Genomic DNA, 18,233 nt, shown 5'->3' with positions numbered 1-18,233 from the left:
CATTCATTCGATTTCTCATGAAATTCATTACATGTGTTCGATTCATTAGACACAATTCGATTATTTCATGGACATTCATTCAATTCAATGCAGCTATATTCATTTGATCACTGACATATTCATTCGATGAAATCGAAGTAACATTTTTAATCCTATAAAGTCAACCACGACATTCGTTAATTAACCGAACATACCGCTCGTCTTTATTGCGCACATTCATTCGATAGTGACACACATTCATTCGATTTTGAACACGTCCATTCGATATTTTTGCATACCTTCATTCGATCCTTGCGCACATTCATTCGATTTCTGAACAGGTTTCATTCGATTTTCTAAACTGTTCATTCGATTTCTGAACAGGTCTATTCGATTTTTTCATACTTTCATTCGATTTTCCTACACTTTTATTCGATTTTGCACACATGCATTCGATTTTTCTCCGCGCGTTCATTCGATTCGTACACTCATTCATTCGATTTTCACAGTAAATCCTATTCGATTCCGATTGGTTAATGCTGGCACGTGACTCAATCCAGGCAGCGCAGTTTTTATAGTCACGTGATATACAAGATGGCAGCCTCCATGATATCGAAACTATGCATTTTATCGCTACTTTTACTCGTTTCTGGAAGCCTTATTAATGCTAACACGCATTTCTGTCATTGTGGAAGCTGAAGAATCGCCAAGAAAGATCGAAAGTAATCAACAATCTCCGCGCGTCCAGGCGGCTGATGCAGTGACGTCACAAGATGGCACATGACCCTTGGCGAATCGAACGAATGTCGCACATTATGAATCGAATGAATTGCGGGATTAGCTGTTCCGGCATTCGTTCGATTCCACCAGCTGCATTCGATCGTTACAATCGAATGCGATTTGATTTGATTCTATGTATCGTCGATTTGATCACGTTTTGATTCATTCGAAAAAATCAAACAGTTCATTCGATTTATTGTTATGTGTTCGAAAGCGTTTTGCTCATTCGATTTAAGTAGACGCCTATTTGGTGTCTGGGATAATGGTCAATCAAACGTTCTAATCATCAGCATGCTCCGCACAAAACAGTGAACTCTTCACTGTCTCCATTTTCCACTTACACAGTAGACAGTTCACAGTTGGCCAGATGCTTTCGCCGTCTATTATCCGCTTCTTGAATTAACAATGAGTGGGCCCATACGTGAGACAAAAAGTTACCAGATTGTGACTCGTGGCTGTGAATGATAGGACCCCGACCCCTGATCACTGCCAAACTTTATATGTGAGACAAAAAAATTCCTGATTGTGACTTACGGCTTGGAATGATGGGACCCCGACCCATGACCACTGCCAAACTTTATATGTGAGACAAAAAGTTACCAGATTGTGACTCGTGGCTGTGAATGATAGGACCCCGACCCATGATCACTGCCAAACTTCATACGTGAGACAAAAAGTTACCAGATTGTGACTCGTGGCTGGGAATGATAGGACCCCGACCCCTGATCACTGCCAAACTTTATATGTGAGACAAAAAGTTACCTGATTGTGACTTACGGCTGGGAATGATGGGACCCCGACCCATGACCACTGCCAAACTTCATACGTGAGACAAAAAGTTACCAGATTGTGACTCGTGGCTGGGAATGATAGGACCCCGACCCCTGATCACTGCCAAACTTTATATGTGTGACAAAAAGTTACCTGATTGTGACTTACGGCTGGGAATGATGGGACCCCGACCCATGACCACTGCCAAACTTCATACGTGAGACAAAAAGTTACCAGATTGTGACTCGCGGCTGGGAATGATAGGACCCCGACCCATGATCACTGCCAAACTTCATACGTGAGACAAAAAGTTACCAGATTGTGACTCGCGGCTGGGAATGATAGGACCCCGACCCATGATCACTGCCAAACTTCATACGTGAGACAAAAATTTACCAGATTGTGACTCGCGGCTGTGAATGATAGGACCCCGACCCATGATCACTGCCAAACTTCATACGTGAGACAAAAAGTTACCAGATTGTGACTCGTGGCTGGGAATGATAGGACCCCGACCCCTGATCACTGCCAAACTTTATATGTGAGACAAAGAGTTACCAGATTGTGACTCGTGGCTGGGAATGATAGGAGCCCGACCCCTGATCACTGCCAAACTTCATACGTGAGACAAAAAGTTACCAGATTGTGACTCGCGGCTGTGAATGATAGGACCCCGACCCATGATCACTGCCAAACTTTATATGTGAGACAAAAAGTTCCCAGATTGTGTCTCGTGGCTGTGAATGATAGGACCCCGACCCATGATCACTGCCAAACTTCATACGTGAGACAAAAAGTTACCAGATTGTGACTCGTGGCTGGGAATGATAGGACCCCGACCCACGATCATTGCCAAAATTCATAATTGAGACAAAAATTTACCAGACTGTGACTGGCAGCTGGGAATGAGAGGACCTAACCACCCCAACCCCTCTTACTCCTGGCACATAGGGGAAAAAGGTCTCTTATTGTGACATGTTGTTGGAAATGATACCGCCTGTAGCCGCCCATCCTCACTGCTAAAATGAAATAAAAGAGTCAAAATTTCAAATTCAAATTGATTTATTGATTTATCATCTATTCGGCTACAGTCAAAAACTATATATATAGTACAAATTAAAAACACGTGGTCATTCAACAATATTCCAGATTATCATACCTCATTAGTATGTGAGCCAATCACGTCGCGTCATTCACGACCACGTGCCATGCGATAATTTTGACTATTCCACGGCATTATTCCACGGCTGACATCATCGATGACGCGATATTGCAAATGGCGGCCATTAAGATTTCGACGAAATCGGCGATAAAAAACAGCATATTTACGGCGTTTTAAGCCAGGAAGTTGCACAGTGATACTGTCAGGGTCTTGAATTACACCCACAAAGTAGGTAGGTTGCATTGGGTGGGACTGTTACATCCACGAACAGAAAGTACAAGGCATTCAAGTTGGGCCTGGACTCGCTTCAAACAAACATCGTCTGCTAATGTAAACACACACTGTCTACAGTACATAATGTACACGTCTTGGCTCCATACATGATTTGCGTATCCGCCGATTAAAAATCACTTTGACAGTGGTTTGGGTCGCTGTGCAAAACCTGCTGGGCCGATTTCTTCAAGGTTTGGTTTAAAGCCTCGTGAAATAATTTTTGACCTGACAAATAATTTTGACTATTCTATGGCTTGACATGCAATATTTATATAATATTCAATGGTATTCTTCGTTGCGCAGAGAATGTGCGCAAAAGCAAACACACAGTAGAATGTTCACTGTTTAATGCGATATCGACAACAGTGAAATGCTCTACTGTGGTATAGTAGAGAGTACGTTGACATGCTATACGTTGCCGTAGGCGTGAGGTCTGCGCTTGTGGTACCCAGTAGGTTTGTGCAATGTCGTCCTTGGCGGGGTAGGTCTTGGAACCTTTGACAGCAAAGTCAAGTGCCCTTTGGGCAGGTGTGTCGTGTGGAAGTGAAACAGGTTGACAAGGAATAACTGTCTGCGGCTATTCAACCCTGACAGGGGGTCAAACAATCCCTTTAGAATAATCATATCTTTGTTAGTATAGAAATAAAATCAATGACATGGAAGTGTTGACTTCGTTCGTCTATCGCTGCTGCACGTGGATATATGGCCAAATCCCACAAATCTTATCAATAGAAGAGAAGAGATAAGAAGTACACGTTCATATTTATACACGGATTGGGAATTGTGCGGTACTTTATTATCATCTGCAGTATGACCTGCATGAAATGAGGTTAAATCGATACTCACGTAAAGCAGACATAATATACATGCATTCTTGGCTCGTCACAATACAACATTTCTGGGAAAAAAAAGTAGCACGATTCCCGTCGAGTACTCATCCATCACAAAAATAAAACGCACGAAAATCCGCCTATTATATAGCGTCCTACTTCAGGCAGCTAATCGGACCGGCTGTCACGCATCTCCCTTTGTATTGTTGTGAGCTTTGTTACTTGTAGATGGTATCGTCTGCTCGAGACATACAGTGACGCTGTATGCTGTTAACGGCCACCTAGGGATGAGGTTGCACCACATTCCTCAAGTCCTGATTCGGCGAATCCCAGGCGTTGGACGTGGTCTTTAGCTTCAAGATTAGAGGTAGGTGTACGGTTTTAGGCCCAGTCTCCCAAGTGAGAATGGGTGATATGAATAATGACAAGCAAATGCTTACATCTAAAACTCCATGTACATTTACACTAGGCCTTTCTGAACAAAATTAGTAAAAGCATTTGCTAGACTTTTGGGTGACCCAGTGTATGTAAACATTAGCTTTGTAACATGCTGTATATTATTACTTGGTTTTTGATACCGATCTCGATGGCCTAGTACCGATCTCGATGGCCTAGTGGTTGAGGCGCCCGCCTCGTGAACGGAAGGTCGGAAGGTTCGAGGTCCGCTGGTGACCTCTTTCCGATGCGGCCGGTTGGTTAGCCGCCAGCTAGTTAAATATAGGGTACAAACTGCCTTCTCGCCAGGCGCCTGGCATTAGAGATAGGAGTTTGGAAGTAAAGAGTGTCTCATAAGCCAATAAGCTGGCTGGCCCTTTCATTAGGGGTGACACTATAATAAACAAACTTTGCTGTATAACGCATGCGCAGTTTGAGAAATACAGAATCATCTTCCGGCATCCCGTTGTTCGTGTCATTATTTACAGTGTAGGCCTAACGTCTTTGAGTGTTTCCGAGCCGGCTAAAATAGGCATCGATTTGCTAGGCCTACGTTTGAATGAAATGAAACACACTTCGCCACAACCACCAATCAGTCGACTGTGTCCTTCTTTCAGATGGCTGCCAGAGTTGTTGGTGCTGTGGCCGTAGCGGCGTACCTGTTATGGAAGTTACTGAAAACGAACGAAGAGGACACTGGAGACCGTAAGTGTCAATTCTAAAACACCTGGATTTACATGTAGAATGAACCACACCTTACAGTGTAAATGCATGCGCCAACGAAGCGTAGTCTACGTCGAATTCGGTATCGATTCCTTTTAAGGTCAAGGGTATGGGGTCATCAGTTTCGACGTTTCGGGACTCCGTATATAGGGGCCTATGACCATGCACGTTTTTACATACAGAATATCTTTCTCCGGTGGATTTTAAGTGAAGTGCTTTTTTGTAAGATGACAGTCAATGTACTCGGTCATGTATTAATCCGAGAGGTAGCTATGGGACCGAACCGTAGTTCCTAAAAAAACGTGTGTGTTCTGTTTGAAGGCTGCCTGTCAGGACATGCAAATTTGACCAAATGGTGTGCTATGCATTTTTCTAAATCTGTAATGCATACTACAATGTGACCCAGGCGAATATTAATAGATTTTTAATATTCGTGGTCTCGGTGTCCAGTTTAGAATAGACTGAATTTCTGCCATACAAGGCCAAAATGGCGTCAATTCCTGGACATGACTTGGTGAAATGTCCATATCTCAACTTTGAAGAACGCCATATTTTATAACTTTAATAGCTTATTGTTGGATGTCTGAGGAATACACTTCTAAATTTTAAAGCTGATTGATAACTTCAAATTGCAATCTTCAGCCTAAAAACTATGTGTACTGAATGTACACAAAATGTACAGGGTTTTTATTACCCTTCATGGCCAACAAACTGGAACACTCTTTATTTCAGGTACTACCTTGGTGCCTGAATCATCCGCGGCATTCCATGCAGCAAGGCGAAGGTCTGGTTCTTCCTTGCAGTGCGTCCTGGCGGACTTCGTCGAGATGAAGCTCGGAGTGTCCGGCAAGGAAAAGCACGAGGTTCTCCAAGCCTCAATTCAAGTGGCAACTCGTCTGAGAAAGGAGCTGCAGAAGAGTGTTTCTTTGTTTAAATTCCCGAAGGACCCTGAACAGATAGGTAAACGAATCAGCCACATAATAGGGACGTTCGACAAGTTCCAAATTCACGCCCGTGTTACGTATCACCAACGAAGTTACGTACATGACATTTTTCCATTCTGCACAATGTTGAAAAGTGAAATGAAAATGATTCTTCAATGGAACTTCTCAATCAAGTAGGCTATCACTTCCATCCATGTAAATCACTTTCCCAATCGCACATCAGGTATCGGGAATGTGAAAAATATAAAACACCACACTTTACAACGATAGGCCTACGGATAAGCAATATAATACGGGCATAAATTTTGAAAGTCGAAAGTCTTGCCGAAAGTCTTCATGTGGAAGTAGTTTGGTGTACGCACATCCAAAGAAAGAGCTCTTTTAAGGAATATAATTATGGGGATAGAGACGCCATTCGTAATTACTGATGGTCCAGGCAAAACAAACCGTTATAGTCCTACACGATGCCGTCTGTGCAGTTCTCATGAATGAAACTCTGCTGAAACTTGGTAGAGTATAGAAGTAGGTATAACTGTTTAGACATTGGGTGATATGAATAAAGACTAGCAAATGCTTTTACTCCGGTTTTGTACAGGAAGGCCTAGTGTAAATGTACATGGAGATTTAAATAAAAGCATTTGCTAGTCTTTATTCATATCACCCAATGGCAGTGTTGAAATTTATAATCTATTCAGTAGGTATTCACGCTATTGGAAATTTTCTTATTCAATTCAACGAACGGTGTATTCATAGTAGACTTTTGGTATTACCTGTCGCATAGATACATATCCCAGTGGCGGATCGAGTAATTCTGAAGGTGGTGCAGCCAAACCTTAGAAGCCCTGATGGTGTGATCTTGCAAAGGAGGTGGGCAGGAGGTCCTTGATCTAGGGCTTGTTGAAAAGAGACGCAATGAAAAGTCGTTGCTCTCACACAAAAGGGGGCGGGGGCCTAATTAATCGCTCCCCACCCTCAAAATCGGCCACAGTGCATATCGGATTGATCGTCCAAAGAAGTAGTCCGAGGCCGCTGTTTAATGACGTTTACCTGCTCCTTTCAGGTAGCTCCTCAGATGGGACAATGATTCAAAGGAAAGGCGATTGCGACTATCTACTCCACTTGGAAATTCCAGTAAGTAACTCCTTTCTTTGAAGACAAAAAACGCGTATAAATTCAAATAACCACATCACACCTCCCCCAACTTTTGTTTACTCCGGTAAAATAATATTCAGTGAATATCAAGAGGCTGCACACTGAAGTATCAATTGTAGCTGATGCCTTATCTCAAAGTCAAATGCACTTCCACAATTGGGCATACATTTCGGTTCAAACGCAGCCCCTTATAAGCAAAATCAGACTTTTCCTCTTTATGAATACTAAATTTGATAGTTGGAATTGAAAGACCTCCGTCCCAACTTTCTCCGGATCTTAAAATTTTCTAATTTCGACCCAAAATAAGCTTTTTAGAGACATTTTTGGTGCAGATGAGTGCTAATGAAGGCTCTACCAATTCTAACAGGATAACTGTATAATAATGAAAATAACAATAAATAAGGCTTTAGTATAGGGTGATTCCGTGAAACTAGTCCACGCTCCTTCTCCAGTGTAAAAACGTTTGAGTAAGTGGATTTTTCGCAGCGTTTTGAAATTGTTACTTTTACTGCACCAGACATTCAAGACAACAGTCAGTGATTTCATCTTCTATTTCAGTCTTCATTTTTTAGTGGTTCTACTCAGCTCGGACACACTGGTGAAGGGTATCATACAGTTAAGCTGGTGAGTCCATCCCAAGAAATGAAGAAACTGACAGTAACGGTAACAGAAGAAGGGTTTGTCTTCAAATCTGAATACCACTGTCTGAGCCCCCTTAAAGTTCATGCCTTTCTGCTGGGAGCAATTGACAAAGTTGTTAACAAGCTCCCTGGGGTTGGTCGCATCGTTAGTGTGAGGCATGTATCCCATCAAGCTGGCCCGGCGTTGAAGTTTAAGGTGACCTACGGTACAAGCGATGGAGGCAACAATACATTCGACATGGACCTGGTCCCGTGCTTTACCATTGATGGTAAGCAGCTTGTTGGAAAGCGTCACCCAAGCCAACCCGACTACCATCTAGTTACTAGGAGGACACGCGACAACCAGGAGACACTCCGGTGGCGACAGGGCTACAGCAGCGAAGAGCGTGACGCAATCGAGCCACTGGACCAGGGCGACGGCGGATGGAGTAAAAAGGTTTATCGATTGGTGAAGTACCTGCGTTACCACCAGCCCCAGTTCAGGAAGTTTTCTTCATACATCTACAAGACCGTGTTTCTGTACCTTCTGGACGAGTACAGGTATCCGTCGGAGTGGCGTGAACAGAAATTAGCAACAAGGTTTATGGATTTCATGAAAAAATTAGAGGTCATCTTCGAAAAGGGAGAGTTGAATCACTACTTTTTGTTGAAACATGATGGAATCCGTAGAAATCTGTTACAACCCGATGAAGATCAATATCAGATCGATGAGTTCTACAACTTTCTCCGTCGCGCTAACAGGGGTGGGGAGAAGGCATGGGCTCAACTCTTTGTAGACCTTTATGAGAAGGGCTACTAAGATTTGTGTTGACTGACCTACACAACAGTGAGCTTTGCTATTTATCCAATCCAAGAACAGCTCCGCCGAAAACGGTTCTTGTTTCTGTTCCCGTCGTCAAAAAATATAACATGGTTTTGCTTCCGTGACCGGTATCGAGTGGTTGCATCCGGGTTTTCTCCTTTGGCAGTCCATTTCGGCGTCGTCATTCAGTCTCCTAGTCTCGCCATTGGTCACAGTCGCCAAGAGATACTTGCACCGTACTATAGCATGCATTTGGTCTCTTCCGGTTTAGGAGGCATATGAAGCGTAGTCCTCTCATTGGGAGATTAGTCGTCATCATACCCTCTCGGTTTGCCACTCAACTTTGCATTTCGAGCCAGTTTAGGTCTCGGTTTGCCACTCAACTTTGCATTTCGAGCCAGTTTAGGTCTCGGTTTGCCACTCAACTTTGCATTTCGAGCCAGTTTAGGTCTCGGTTTGCCACTCAACTTTGCATTTCTAGCCAGTTTAGGTAGACTGCTTCTCGGAATTGGATGGCAGAGCTCACCTGTATGACTCTCTTCGTCGCAATGGAGAGATGAATTGGGCTGCTGGGCTCGTGAAGACGTTTATCTTTATCAAGATTTCTAAAAAGCTTTCAAAAAAGTATTTTAACACAGACAAATAATTGGCCGTCCGCATGATAGAGGATGAGAAATGAGAAAACAAATAAAGAATAAAGACAGTTTTGTTGTTGAAGAATCTGTAAAGTTAGTGTATTTTATTAAACATTGTATTTAAACTTAACCTATAAAAAATCGACAAACAATACACGTTGCATTGAAAAAGAGAAAATTAGTCAAAACAAGGTCTTGTTTTCGTAAGAAGAAAACATGATTTATAAAACGTTTGATATTCTCATAATAGAATGGATTTATAGACACTATATACCAGTACCTAGCAAGTTGAGCGCCACATATCGCCAATGTTTCGAACTCCTGAACACATTACTATAATGTTGGCCGAATATCGTCCACGGTGCATGTGGTAGTTATTGGTAGAAACATTTAACATTGGATATTATTGATGTAATGATCCAAGGAAGGTCTAATTAAGTTACTCTTCGTCGCCGACAGGGGACTCTCCTATCTCTCAGCATATCGGAACTATTCGCGCTGGTGCGAGGAATATATTTCAATGAAGGAAACTACCCAGTTCATATCACCAGAAGATCACTGACCTGATCCCGTAGCTCCTGCCGCTAGTGCCCCTTTAACGAAGTGATTAGGATGATGAGGGTTTTCCGTATTTACCAAGTGCTTTCTAACTTGAAATTAATCCTGATCTAAAGTTCTTTGGCATACCGGTAACCTTTTCGCACTTGAATACTCAATTTGCAACTTGCGTTGGTTTCACTCGTAAATCAGCTGAGAAGGCTTTTATCAGGATCGGCCCTAAATTCCCCGGGCGCTCTTTTCCCCGAATTCTGTGTCCCGGATCCCCGGTCACAGTTAGGTACGGGGTTACTGCCCGGGTCAGTGTCTTTCCGGGACCTTTCCTTTGCCCGTGAATGGTCAGTGAGTGCATCAACAGTTTGTTGAAAGCGGTTTTTACAGAGTACGACCGAAACACCTATATTGTGGACCCCCGAAAACATAATATATAACCAGTATTAAGTAGAGCATAAACCCCGGGGCACTGTTACTCTCTTTCATCGCGGGAACATAGATTCCGGGGAAAATTGGTGTACGCATGTAATTGACGTAATTGATATAATTGATATGGGTAAGTTCTATTAGATTATATTAAGGTAGAATGGGGTAATTGTAGCCCCGGTTTAGTTGTAGCCCCTGCCTATGATATTGATTGATATCCCCATGCATCAAACAATGCAGGGACTACTATTACCCCATTCTACCCTATATAGAACAGGAATTTACCTTACAAACTATTCGTAGTAGCTGTTCCGCTTTTGGCTCTAGGTAACTTCAGCTTCTTACCTCGGTCCTGTCTCTGATATTGTTATATAGGATAGCAGAGGTTATAATCTGCATATTAGTGTAAATTGAGAACTAAGCAGTTGACCATTATCACAACTTGTTCAACAGCTAATTTGTCTCGAATATGATCGTTGCATGATATCTGCAGACAGGCTATGAATTCGATCAAGTATGGATCAAAGATGAATGTTTAACAAGTTTTTGGTAAGATAGACTAGCACTTAATCCGAATTTTGAATATAGGGAGCTTTTGCAATTGAATTAGCTCTAATTCATTGACCGTTGAATTATTAGATTGCTTCTGCCTGAATTATCTTATTACAACCCCTTAATATTCTCTAATCTATAATTGATTCGATGTTTATACAATACATGTATGAATATGATGCAAAGTTAATTACATGTAACAATGGCTTATCAATTGCAGAATACGCCCAGGTTTGTCCAACTCCAATGCCAGTCAAATAACTAGCGAGTTCTCACAAGTCTCCCGAAACGCCAACGTGAACGCCCATTCCATTATTTTTCGACCTCTTGATGTCGAACAATGGGATAAGTGTTCGCGTTGACGTTTCGGGGGCTTCGGGAAAACTCCCTACTGACATGTTTCGCAACCCGTACGAAGAGCTACGAATGACGAAGTGATGTAGCATGTGAATGAATTTCATCGACAAGGGTTTTCAAAAGAATTACCCGATTCCTTGTGGTACTGCTACTCCTAACCAGCAGGAAAACCAATTCATGAGTGTCGCGACATTAACCTCTACGTGCCCTTGCCAGTTCAGAGCTATTGACACCCATGTAAACTGTTTCGTGGAGGTCGATGTTCACCAGATTTGCTCTGATAACCAGTTGACAAGACAGCAGAACAATGGAAATTTAGGCCCAGGTGTGAGCGGGGTTTGTCTAAAGACAATAGACCACATGGGCAAGGTTTGAATCAGTTTAACTGCGTGGTATTAAGGGGCAAAATAACGTAATAGCACCGCACAAACCCTTGTACTTTTTGTTTTTCGTTGTTCACACGGGTTGCGAAACCTGCCTATTAGCATTACTGAATGTAAATAATGGCTACGGTGGTATTCGACTACAAAATGATGAAACGATTCCACTGCTTGATTACTATGATGCAAGTAGAATTTTCTTGGGGTAGTTGTAAAACAAGAAACACATTAACACAGAACAAAATACCAAAACCCCCGAAACTCCTGTGACGAATTCTGGTCTGCAGACACCATCGTGTTGCCATGGTTGTTGCCACGAAAGCTCGGAATATTATGTTGGTTGGTTGAAATATGCTTGTCTATCAACTCTGCTTTTCTGTGTTTCTTATTCTAAAGTCACCCAAAAATTATGTGTTTGATACATGTATTTTTAGTGCGCATAGCGAGATAATTATTCATAAATATCATCGATATCCAAAAAGGGATAAAAACATGCATATTTTGAAAAGATATTAAAATCCGGATAAGAATGAATGAGCGATCATTTGAACTCTGGAAGAAGACACCTCGAGATAATTTAAATTGGATTTGTTTTCTGGTCCAGAACGTCCCATAATGTCCGGAACGATGAAAGATGGCGCCACTACTCGAGCATGCCTCCTATATCACAAAAATATCGTTCCATGGGCGTTTTGTCTGGCCGAATGACGTTACCCTGTCGAAGTTAAAATGCAGGTAGTTGCGTAATGAATAAGATATGTCGATAAAACGTAATTCGTTGTTGTCGTTACTTCCTAAACTGCCGTCACTCGGACTTCATCGCTTTCGCTGAGGGCAGTCGAACTTGGCCTGTGTTTGGTCATGTGATCTGATGACGCACATGTTGACGCTGTGTCCTCGCGGTTCTTTGGTGTGAGCGTGGTGTCGTCTGGCCAGTTGTCGTTGTTTTGATCGGGGCTGGAAAGGCGGTTGGGAATTGAAAAGGAAAATAAAAAGGTGATGTCAAAGAGCGGTACTGAAAATTTAAAAAACACGTGACACTAAATGTATCATAAAGTAATAAACATAAAGGTACTTTTGCCTGGCCTAATTTCGAACCGAAACCATCGCGAAGCGATAAAAGGGAACAGCATGGCGGAGCAGAATCAGAGTGGTTGAGCGTCGTTGAGGACTACCGCTCTGATTGAGAGTGAATTACATTTTGTCCAATAACAAAACTTTGAAGAAATCGTGCAAGTAGTTTTCGCATTGCGGTCCAAAAGGATGGCAAAAAATTGTCAACATGTACAAAAAATGTAGTTCTGAAGGTCTACATTTATAGAGCGTAGCGCTTGTTGTATAAAGTTGTTATTAATTTAATGGGGCGCAATAGAAATAGAGGTACGTATTTGTTTGACGCAAGAGAACGGCAGAGCGAAACTGAAAAGAAATCTTAACATAATGTCTCTACTCTCCATACAGCGCAACTCAAGGCTTTCAGCAGACAATACTAACCTCTTTTTGTTTACACTGCGTGGAGAGTCACTGTAATGGATATGGTCAACAGGAATTATAAAAGGTAACTTTTGTAAGACCTCTTTTTTCATAAGAGAAGAGAAAGGAAGTTATATTTAGAACACTCTTTATATGGGAATATAGCCGTGTTGGAGTTCCTCTGCACGCTTAAGTGGAGCAGATTTTGGCCACCTGTGAGTCGGTTGATGAACTAAAATAACTGGTGTCTGTTTGGGATATTCTCCTGATTGAGGTCCATGGTATGGTAAACTTACATCATTTTTGAGCAATTTGTTTATCATGTAATCACCTGATTCATCAGGATAAAAAAGCATTTTCACCCTGCTCCCGAAATGTTTTCTCGAGGACACCTTTTTGTATTTGGCCAACCACCTACACTCTTAAGAATAAAGGTTTTTGATATGATTTTTCGAGATCGTGAAAAACCTCTACGGGGTACGTATTTGTTTTGGCCAAAAATGCACTGAGGTTTTTCAAAAGCGGACAAACCTTTATTTCTAAGGTATGTATCGGTGTGAGAATGATAATGACTATTTAAATCGACACGATGAGAGGCCTTCCATAGATTGTTGTGCTGAGACCAGGATCTTATTCTCTTACATACGGTTAATTTTTTTAGTGAGCTAACCCACCTTGTAATAAGTATCCTGCAATCAGCGATGGTGTCCGGAAATTTTCTAAAGTTGAGATTTTCTGGCAAGAAAGAATGGGTGAGAGCTGCTCCGAGAACGAAGAGCGAGGTGGTTAGCGATGGGAAGTAGGAAGCCCCGTGCGCAGAATAGTAGTCCTCCTGAAATGGAATGGAAATGCATTTAGTTGGATAGGTCCACATCTCGATCCAAGCCCAACCGGTATTCAGTGAAGATACCTTCGGTTGTAACGTTCTGGCGAGAAGGCAGGAGTAAGATCAGCTCCGAGAACGAACAGCGACGTTGTCTGGGAATTAGGGAGCTCCTAATATGCAGAATTACCACCTCGGGAGACAGAATTGAAGCTCCCAAGTTTGGCCGAAGAAAATCTCTGGATACGTACCAGTTGCATCAACTCCATCGTCAGTATCCTCCCACAGCCGAAGCACAGTAGACTGAGGCCGAGCCCGGTGCCCCTCAGGGCCGTCGGGAAAAGCAATGTCATGGAAAGGAACACAGAGGTGAAGGAGACGAATGTACAGACGCGGCAGGCTTCGAGGATGGCCTTGTTGAATGCATCAAAACCTACAAAATGGAAATACAGTTGAAACGAGAGTGCTTCGGCAAAAGCGCCTCAGATTTGGGTCTATGTATTATATAGCTCCACCCTCCTGTTTTGGTTTTCAAGTAAAGAGTGCCGCCAGTGCGGTGTTATTTCTCTAAGTATGAATGATGTCTGTAAGAGGTATAGGATCGCGCAATTAGATAAGAGCACGGTACCATTTCGTGTATCTCTTACCCCTCCTTTTCCATACACACCCCCTTTTTGTTACTCGGTTGATCAAACATTAATAACAAAAACCGTTTCAGAACCTATGGCATGAAATCTAGCTTTTAGTAACAAACACACACTCCCATCATCACTTTTATGGTTATTTTGAAATGTTCCTGAAATCATTACACGCAACAAGCGTCCATGTGAAAAGCTATTGTCCAAAGTAAAGTACATGTATTCGCACAAGTACGATTTTGGTTCTGAAAATGTATATGTGTGTCTTAAAGGCCATATATCAAGGTTTGAAAACATGCTTGATACTCATGAAATATGTTGAGGGTTAAAAAAACAAGATCCCAGACATTAAACAAATTCTAATAATAAAGTCATTATTTAGTTATTTCAATTTTCAATTTTAAACTATTTGAATTTCCCACCACACACAACTTTAGATTAGTTCCACATGTGGCCGCTAGGGATTTTTTGATGACGTAGATCAGACCAGTCAGAACAAAGCAAGATGGCTTCTGCATACAGTTCAGAGAGTGAGAGCAGTGAATTTGAGGATGTTTTGGTCGATACAGAAGGATATTTAAACGTTGAGCCGTACATGTTCGAGCTATTAATATCACTAGATCATAATGAGAGTGATCATTCGGACGAAAGTGATTAGAATTTGTGGTTAATCAATTTGCATGGCAGACCTGCCGATATAGCAAAGAAGACATTGATAGACGGTTGCAGATGCATAACATGTATGATTTTTGAACAGACTAATGTTGCACAATATTGTTTCGCCTCGTCAGTGTTGTATCGCCAGTTATGTCATGACGCTGAACTACTATTGAAAAGTGACGGTATTATGCACAATCATCTTGACGTGACGATATAATGCCGTGCAACGTTAGATAGGCCTAGATGTCAGATGACAATAATCTGTCATTGACAGTGGCTGTCACTGACACTGACCTGTGTCGCTGTCACCTTGCTATGGCTGGAACACAAGAATACACTATGCCGTATCACAGGCCCCAATAGGGCCTACACATTATGTATAACAACCGACCTCAGCAGCCTCGGGCATTAAATGCAATTGACATGGTTGGAACAGCTGTTTTTAACAAGTGGCATTTAATATTCAGTTGGATGCAGATATCCGGCTTCATGTGATAATCCGTATCGATAAAGTGATCACTGCAAAGTTTGGCCGAAGGCCCAGGCTTCCAACACTCCAAACGTTTGCACTTCCGAATCCACAGCTTCCTCCTCTCTCGTTCAACTGGCTTTGGAAATTCATGAAAATGGGTCCCATCCGTCATTCGATTGTTCTTTGTGCTATCCTTGACACAATTCGGAGCCACACAATACACCATAGTGAATGAAACACATTACTTCCAGGTGTGCATAATTAATTAAGGCCCTCCTGATTTTATGATTGCATGACATGTACAGATAACCTGATCTACATCACAACTTTTGCTGAACCCGCCGCCTGGCTCTAACAAGCCAGTTGCTAGCCTGATGAGGTAATCAAGTTGTCAAACACATAATTGGCTATATCTTCAAAATGGATGGAGCTAATTGCATTTGGTTTTCTGTATTGTATAAAGTGTTAGGTACACTTTTGAAATCGTCTTACAGCAGAAAATGGCAAAAAACCTTGATATATGGCCTTTAAACTGTTGGTGTAGGCTAACTTATCCGAGAACTGTGCGTCGTAGATGTGCTACGCGCGAACTCGCCTAAGCAATTTTAACATATCAACTAATGCCATTGCACAACTAACTATGCATTTCTGGGCCTAGAAGCGAACTCGCCTAAGCATTATAACTAATGTCATTATAACTAATGTCATTATAACTAATGTCATTATAACTAATTATGCATTATGCATTTCTTTCATTTCATACTCCGTTTCACGAACAAATGGCGCTCTGCTCTTTGGTGATCTCACAGAGTCCAAAATATCTAAAACACCTATTGGCTAGAATCGGACAAGGCAAGGCCAAGAACGAACCATTTCAAGCGAAATACTGACAAATTCCTCAAGTCTTCCCTAAATGGCTTGTTAGCGAACAGGGCCATTTTTCGTCAAATTGAGTAAACATCGAAAAAGAGCCTGCTGATTGGTTGTAGTAGCAGTTATGGTTGAGTGCCTCAGGACAACGCGCAGGAGTTTTTTTCTATTGCCTGGCTATTTGATAAACTAGAGCTCTGTGCGCTTGTTACGTGAGAAACGTGCTTAATTTTATGAAATCATACTGTATCCGAAATCCCAAGGATGTGTGTCCTCTTCTTGTAATCCTTTTGTTCGATAACAACAAGAAAAAATAGTTGCATCGATAAGTATTCCTTGACAGAATCAGATTATGATAAAGTACCTTATTTAACTTTACTGTAAAAATAAATATTTTTGCGTCCGTTCTTCTTGGTTAAATTGGCCATCTTCGGGTGACTAACATGTACAGTACGGGCACCGGGCCATGTCTGAATCACCACTAAATATATATTCCTCGTACGAGCGTGAATAGTTATGACGTACTTTGATATGGGAGAGACCTCTATTGGCCACTTTGTGTAATTTTATCTTTCCTACATGGCTGCTGCCGATATAGAGTCCTTTTAACCTATACCCGCCGTCTTCCTCATGAAAGGCACCAGGAGTAAAAGCCCGGTGGATCTAGAATCAGGCTCCAGCATGGAGTCCATCGCTTCTTGACGCTGAAGGGACAGATCTGAAATAAAAACACGTTTTTGGAGACGCCTGGTGGGCAGTTGCCCAATGGCACCCCGCTAATAGGACATTTCGCCACCGAGCTGAACCTACCCGCCGTTTTCCTCATAAAAGGTACCAGCAGTAAAAGCCCGGTGGATCCTAAAGTTAGGCTCCAGCATAGAGTCCATCGCTTCTTGACGCTGTTCGGATTCATGAGGGCAGTAGTGATGAAGAGGCTCATATAGTGCACCACCCCGTCCAGGGCCATCGAGAGAAAAATACCGTGCGGCATCATGAAGTTTCGCTGGAAGATGTTTTCGTGGCACATGCCAATGGCAAAACTGGAAGAAAATGACAAATACGTGAATTATAGTCTATTTCACATGGCGTTGTTATTTTGCCTCGTAGTCTAGGTAACCTCGGCCCTACACTCCGCAGGCGGCGGAGACTGGTGAAAGAGTCTTCTCAACTCGCAGTGAAGACGTGCAGGTCTAACCAAGTCTTGCGACTACCGCGTCTATCTGCTTCGGGACTCGGCGTACTTTCTTACTGATATTGTTCATCTTGATCAACACGGCAACTTCCAATTCTTCTGTAGCAAGAAACAACAGCATGTTTACTTACAAAATGAAGGTGGAGAATCCCGTAATCCGTTTGAGTGTTTTTGAACGGAAGAGTTGTCGGACTTTAAGGTTGGCCATGACGTTGTTCTCGAGAATACTACCCTCCTTCATTAGAAGAAAGAAAGGGTAAAAATATCAAAATACCTCATTAACTGAAGAAAGAAAGGTTCAAAATATCTCAATAATTGAAGAAAGAAAGGTTCAAAATATCAAAATATCTCATTGATTGAAGAAAGAAAGTGTGAAAATATCAAAATACCTCATTAATTGATATAGCATTACTCATACACAGGCAAAAGTGTCCATGCATGGATCTTTGATAGGCCCATGGATGGATCTCATGATGATTTAAGGAATTGAACCCGAGGCGGAGGACCTTGGTTGAGTTACCAAGACACTCGAGGGTGGAGCTAAAATACAGTCCAAACCCGAGCCGACAGGCGAGGGTTTGGACGAAATTTTAGCTCCACCCGAGAGTGTCTTGGTAACTCAACCAAGGTCCGAAGCCGAGGGTTCAATTTAAGGAATTGAACCCGAGGCGGAGGACCTTGGTTGAGTTACCAAGACACTCGAGGGTGGAG

At 42.2% G+C, this 18,233-nt stretch overlaps 2 protein-coding genes across 3 annotated transcripts in view; one reads left to right on the top strand and one right to left on the bottom strand.

Moving 5' to 3' along the window:
* The first annotated feature begins 2,782 nt into the window (after positions 1-2,782).
* Positions 2,783-12,197, top strand: LOC135502879 (cyclic GMP-AMP synthase-like). Of its 2 annotated transcripts, XM_064796045.1 has the most exons (6): positions 2,783-2,924; positions 4,024-4,162; positions 4,848-4,935; positions 5,686-5,913; positions 6,958-7,028; positions 7,608-12,197. In XM_064796045.1, the coding sequence occupies exons 3-6, from the start codon at positions 4,848-4,850 to the stop codon at positions 8,487-8,489; spliced, it is 1,269 nt and encodes a 422-aa protein (XP_064652115.1). In that variant the 5' UTR covers positions 2,783-2,924; positions 4,024-4,162; the 3' UTR covers positions 8,490-12,197. The 2 variants fall into 2 exon arrangements, with proteins under 2 accessions (XP_064652115.1, XP_064652116.1); XM_064796046.1 differs by lacking the exon at positions 4,024-4,162.
* LOC135502878 (solute carrier family 22 member 6-A-like) overlaps positions 12,106-18,233 on the bottom strand; it is a 25,460-nt gene continuing 19,332 nt past the window's right edge. Inside the window, exons 8-12 of the mRNA XM_064796044.1 lie at positions 17,654-17,757; positions 17,141-17,370; positions 13,942-14,123; positions 13,542-13,699; positions 12,106-12,351 (exon numbers count right to left, since the gene is read on the bottom strand). Coding sequence (XP_064652114.1) covers positions 12,189-12,351; positions 13,542-13,699; positions 13,942-14,123; positions 17,141-17,370; positions 17,654-17,757 — 837 coding nt within the window. The 3' untranslated portion in view covers positions 12,106-12,188. The remainder of the gene's footprint in view (positions 12,352-13,541; positions 13,700-13,941; positions 14,124-17,140; positions 17,371-17,653; positions 17,758-18,233) is intronic.

The sequence above is a fragment of the Lineus longissimus genome, chromosome 19 (genome assembly GCF_910592395.1).
Source record: "Lineus longissimus chromosome 19, tnLinLong1.2, whole genome shotgun sequence".
Lineage (NCBI taxonomy): Eukaryota > Metazoa > Nemertea > Pilidiophora > Heteronemertea > Lineidae > Lineus > Lineus longissimus.
This window is presented reverse-complemented; position numbering and strand designations above follow the sequence as displayed.

What these genes read in the sequence shown, in the direction of transcription:
- LOC135502879 (XM_064796046.1), top strand. Translation starts at nt 4,848, where the DNA reads ATGGCTGCCAGAGTTGTTGGTGCTGTGGCCGTAGCGGCGTACCTGTTA. An exon ending in GAAGGACCCTGAACAGATAG is followed by an intron (nt 5,914 to 6,957) that starts GTAAACGAATCA and finishes TGCTCCTTTCAG; the next exon opens with GTAGCTCCTCAGATGGGACA. An exon ending in TACTCCACTTGGAAATTCCA is followed by an intron (nt 7,029 to 7,607) that starts GTAAGTAACTCC and finishes CTTCTATTTCAG; the next exon opens with TCTTCATTTTTTAGTGGTTC.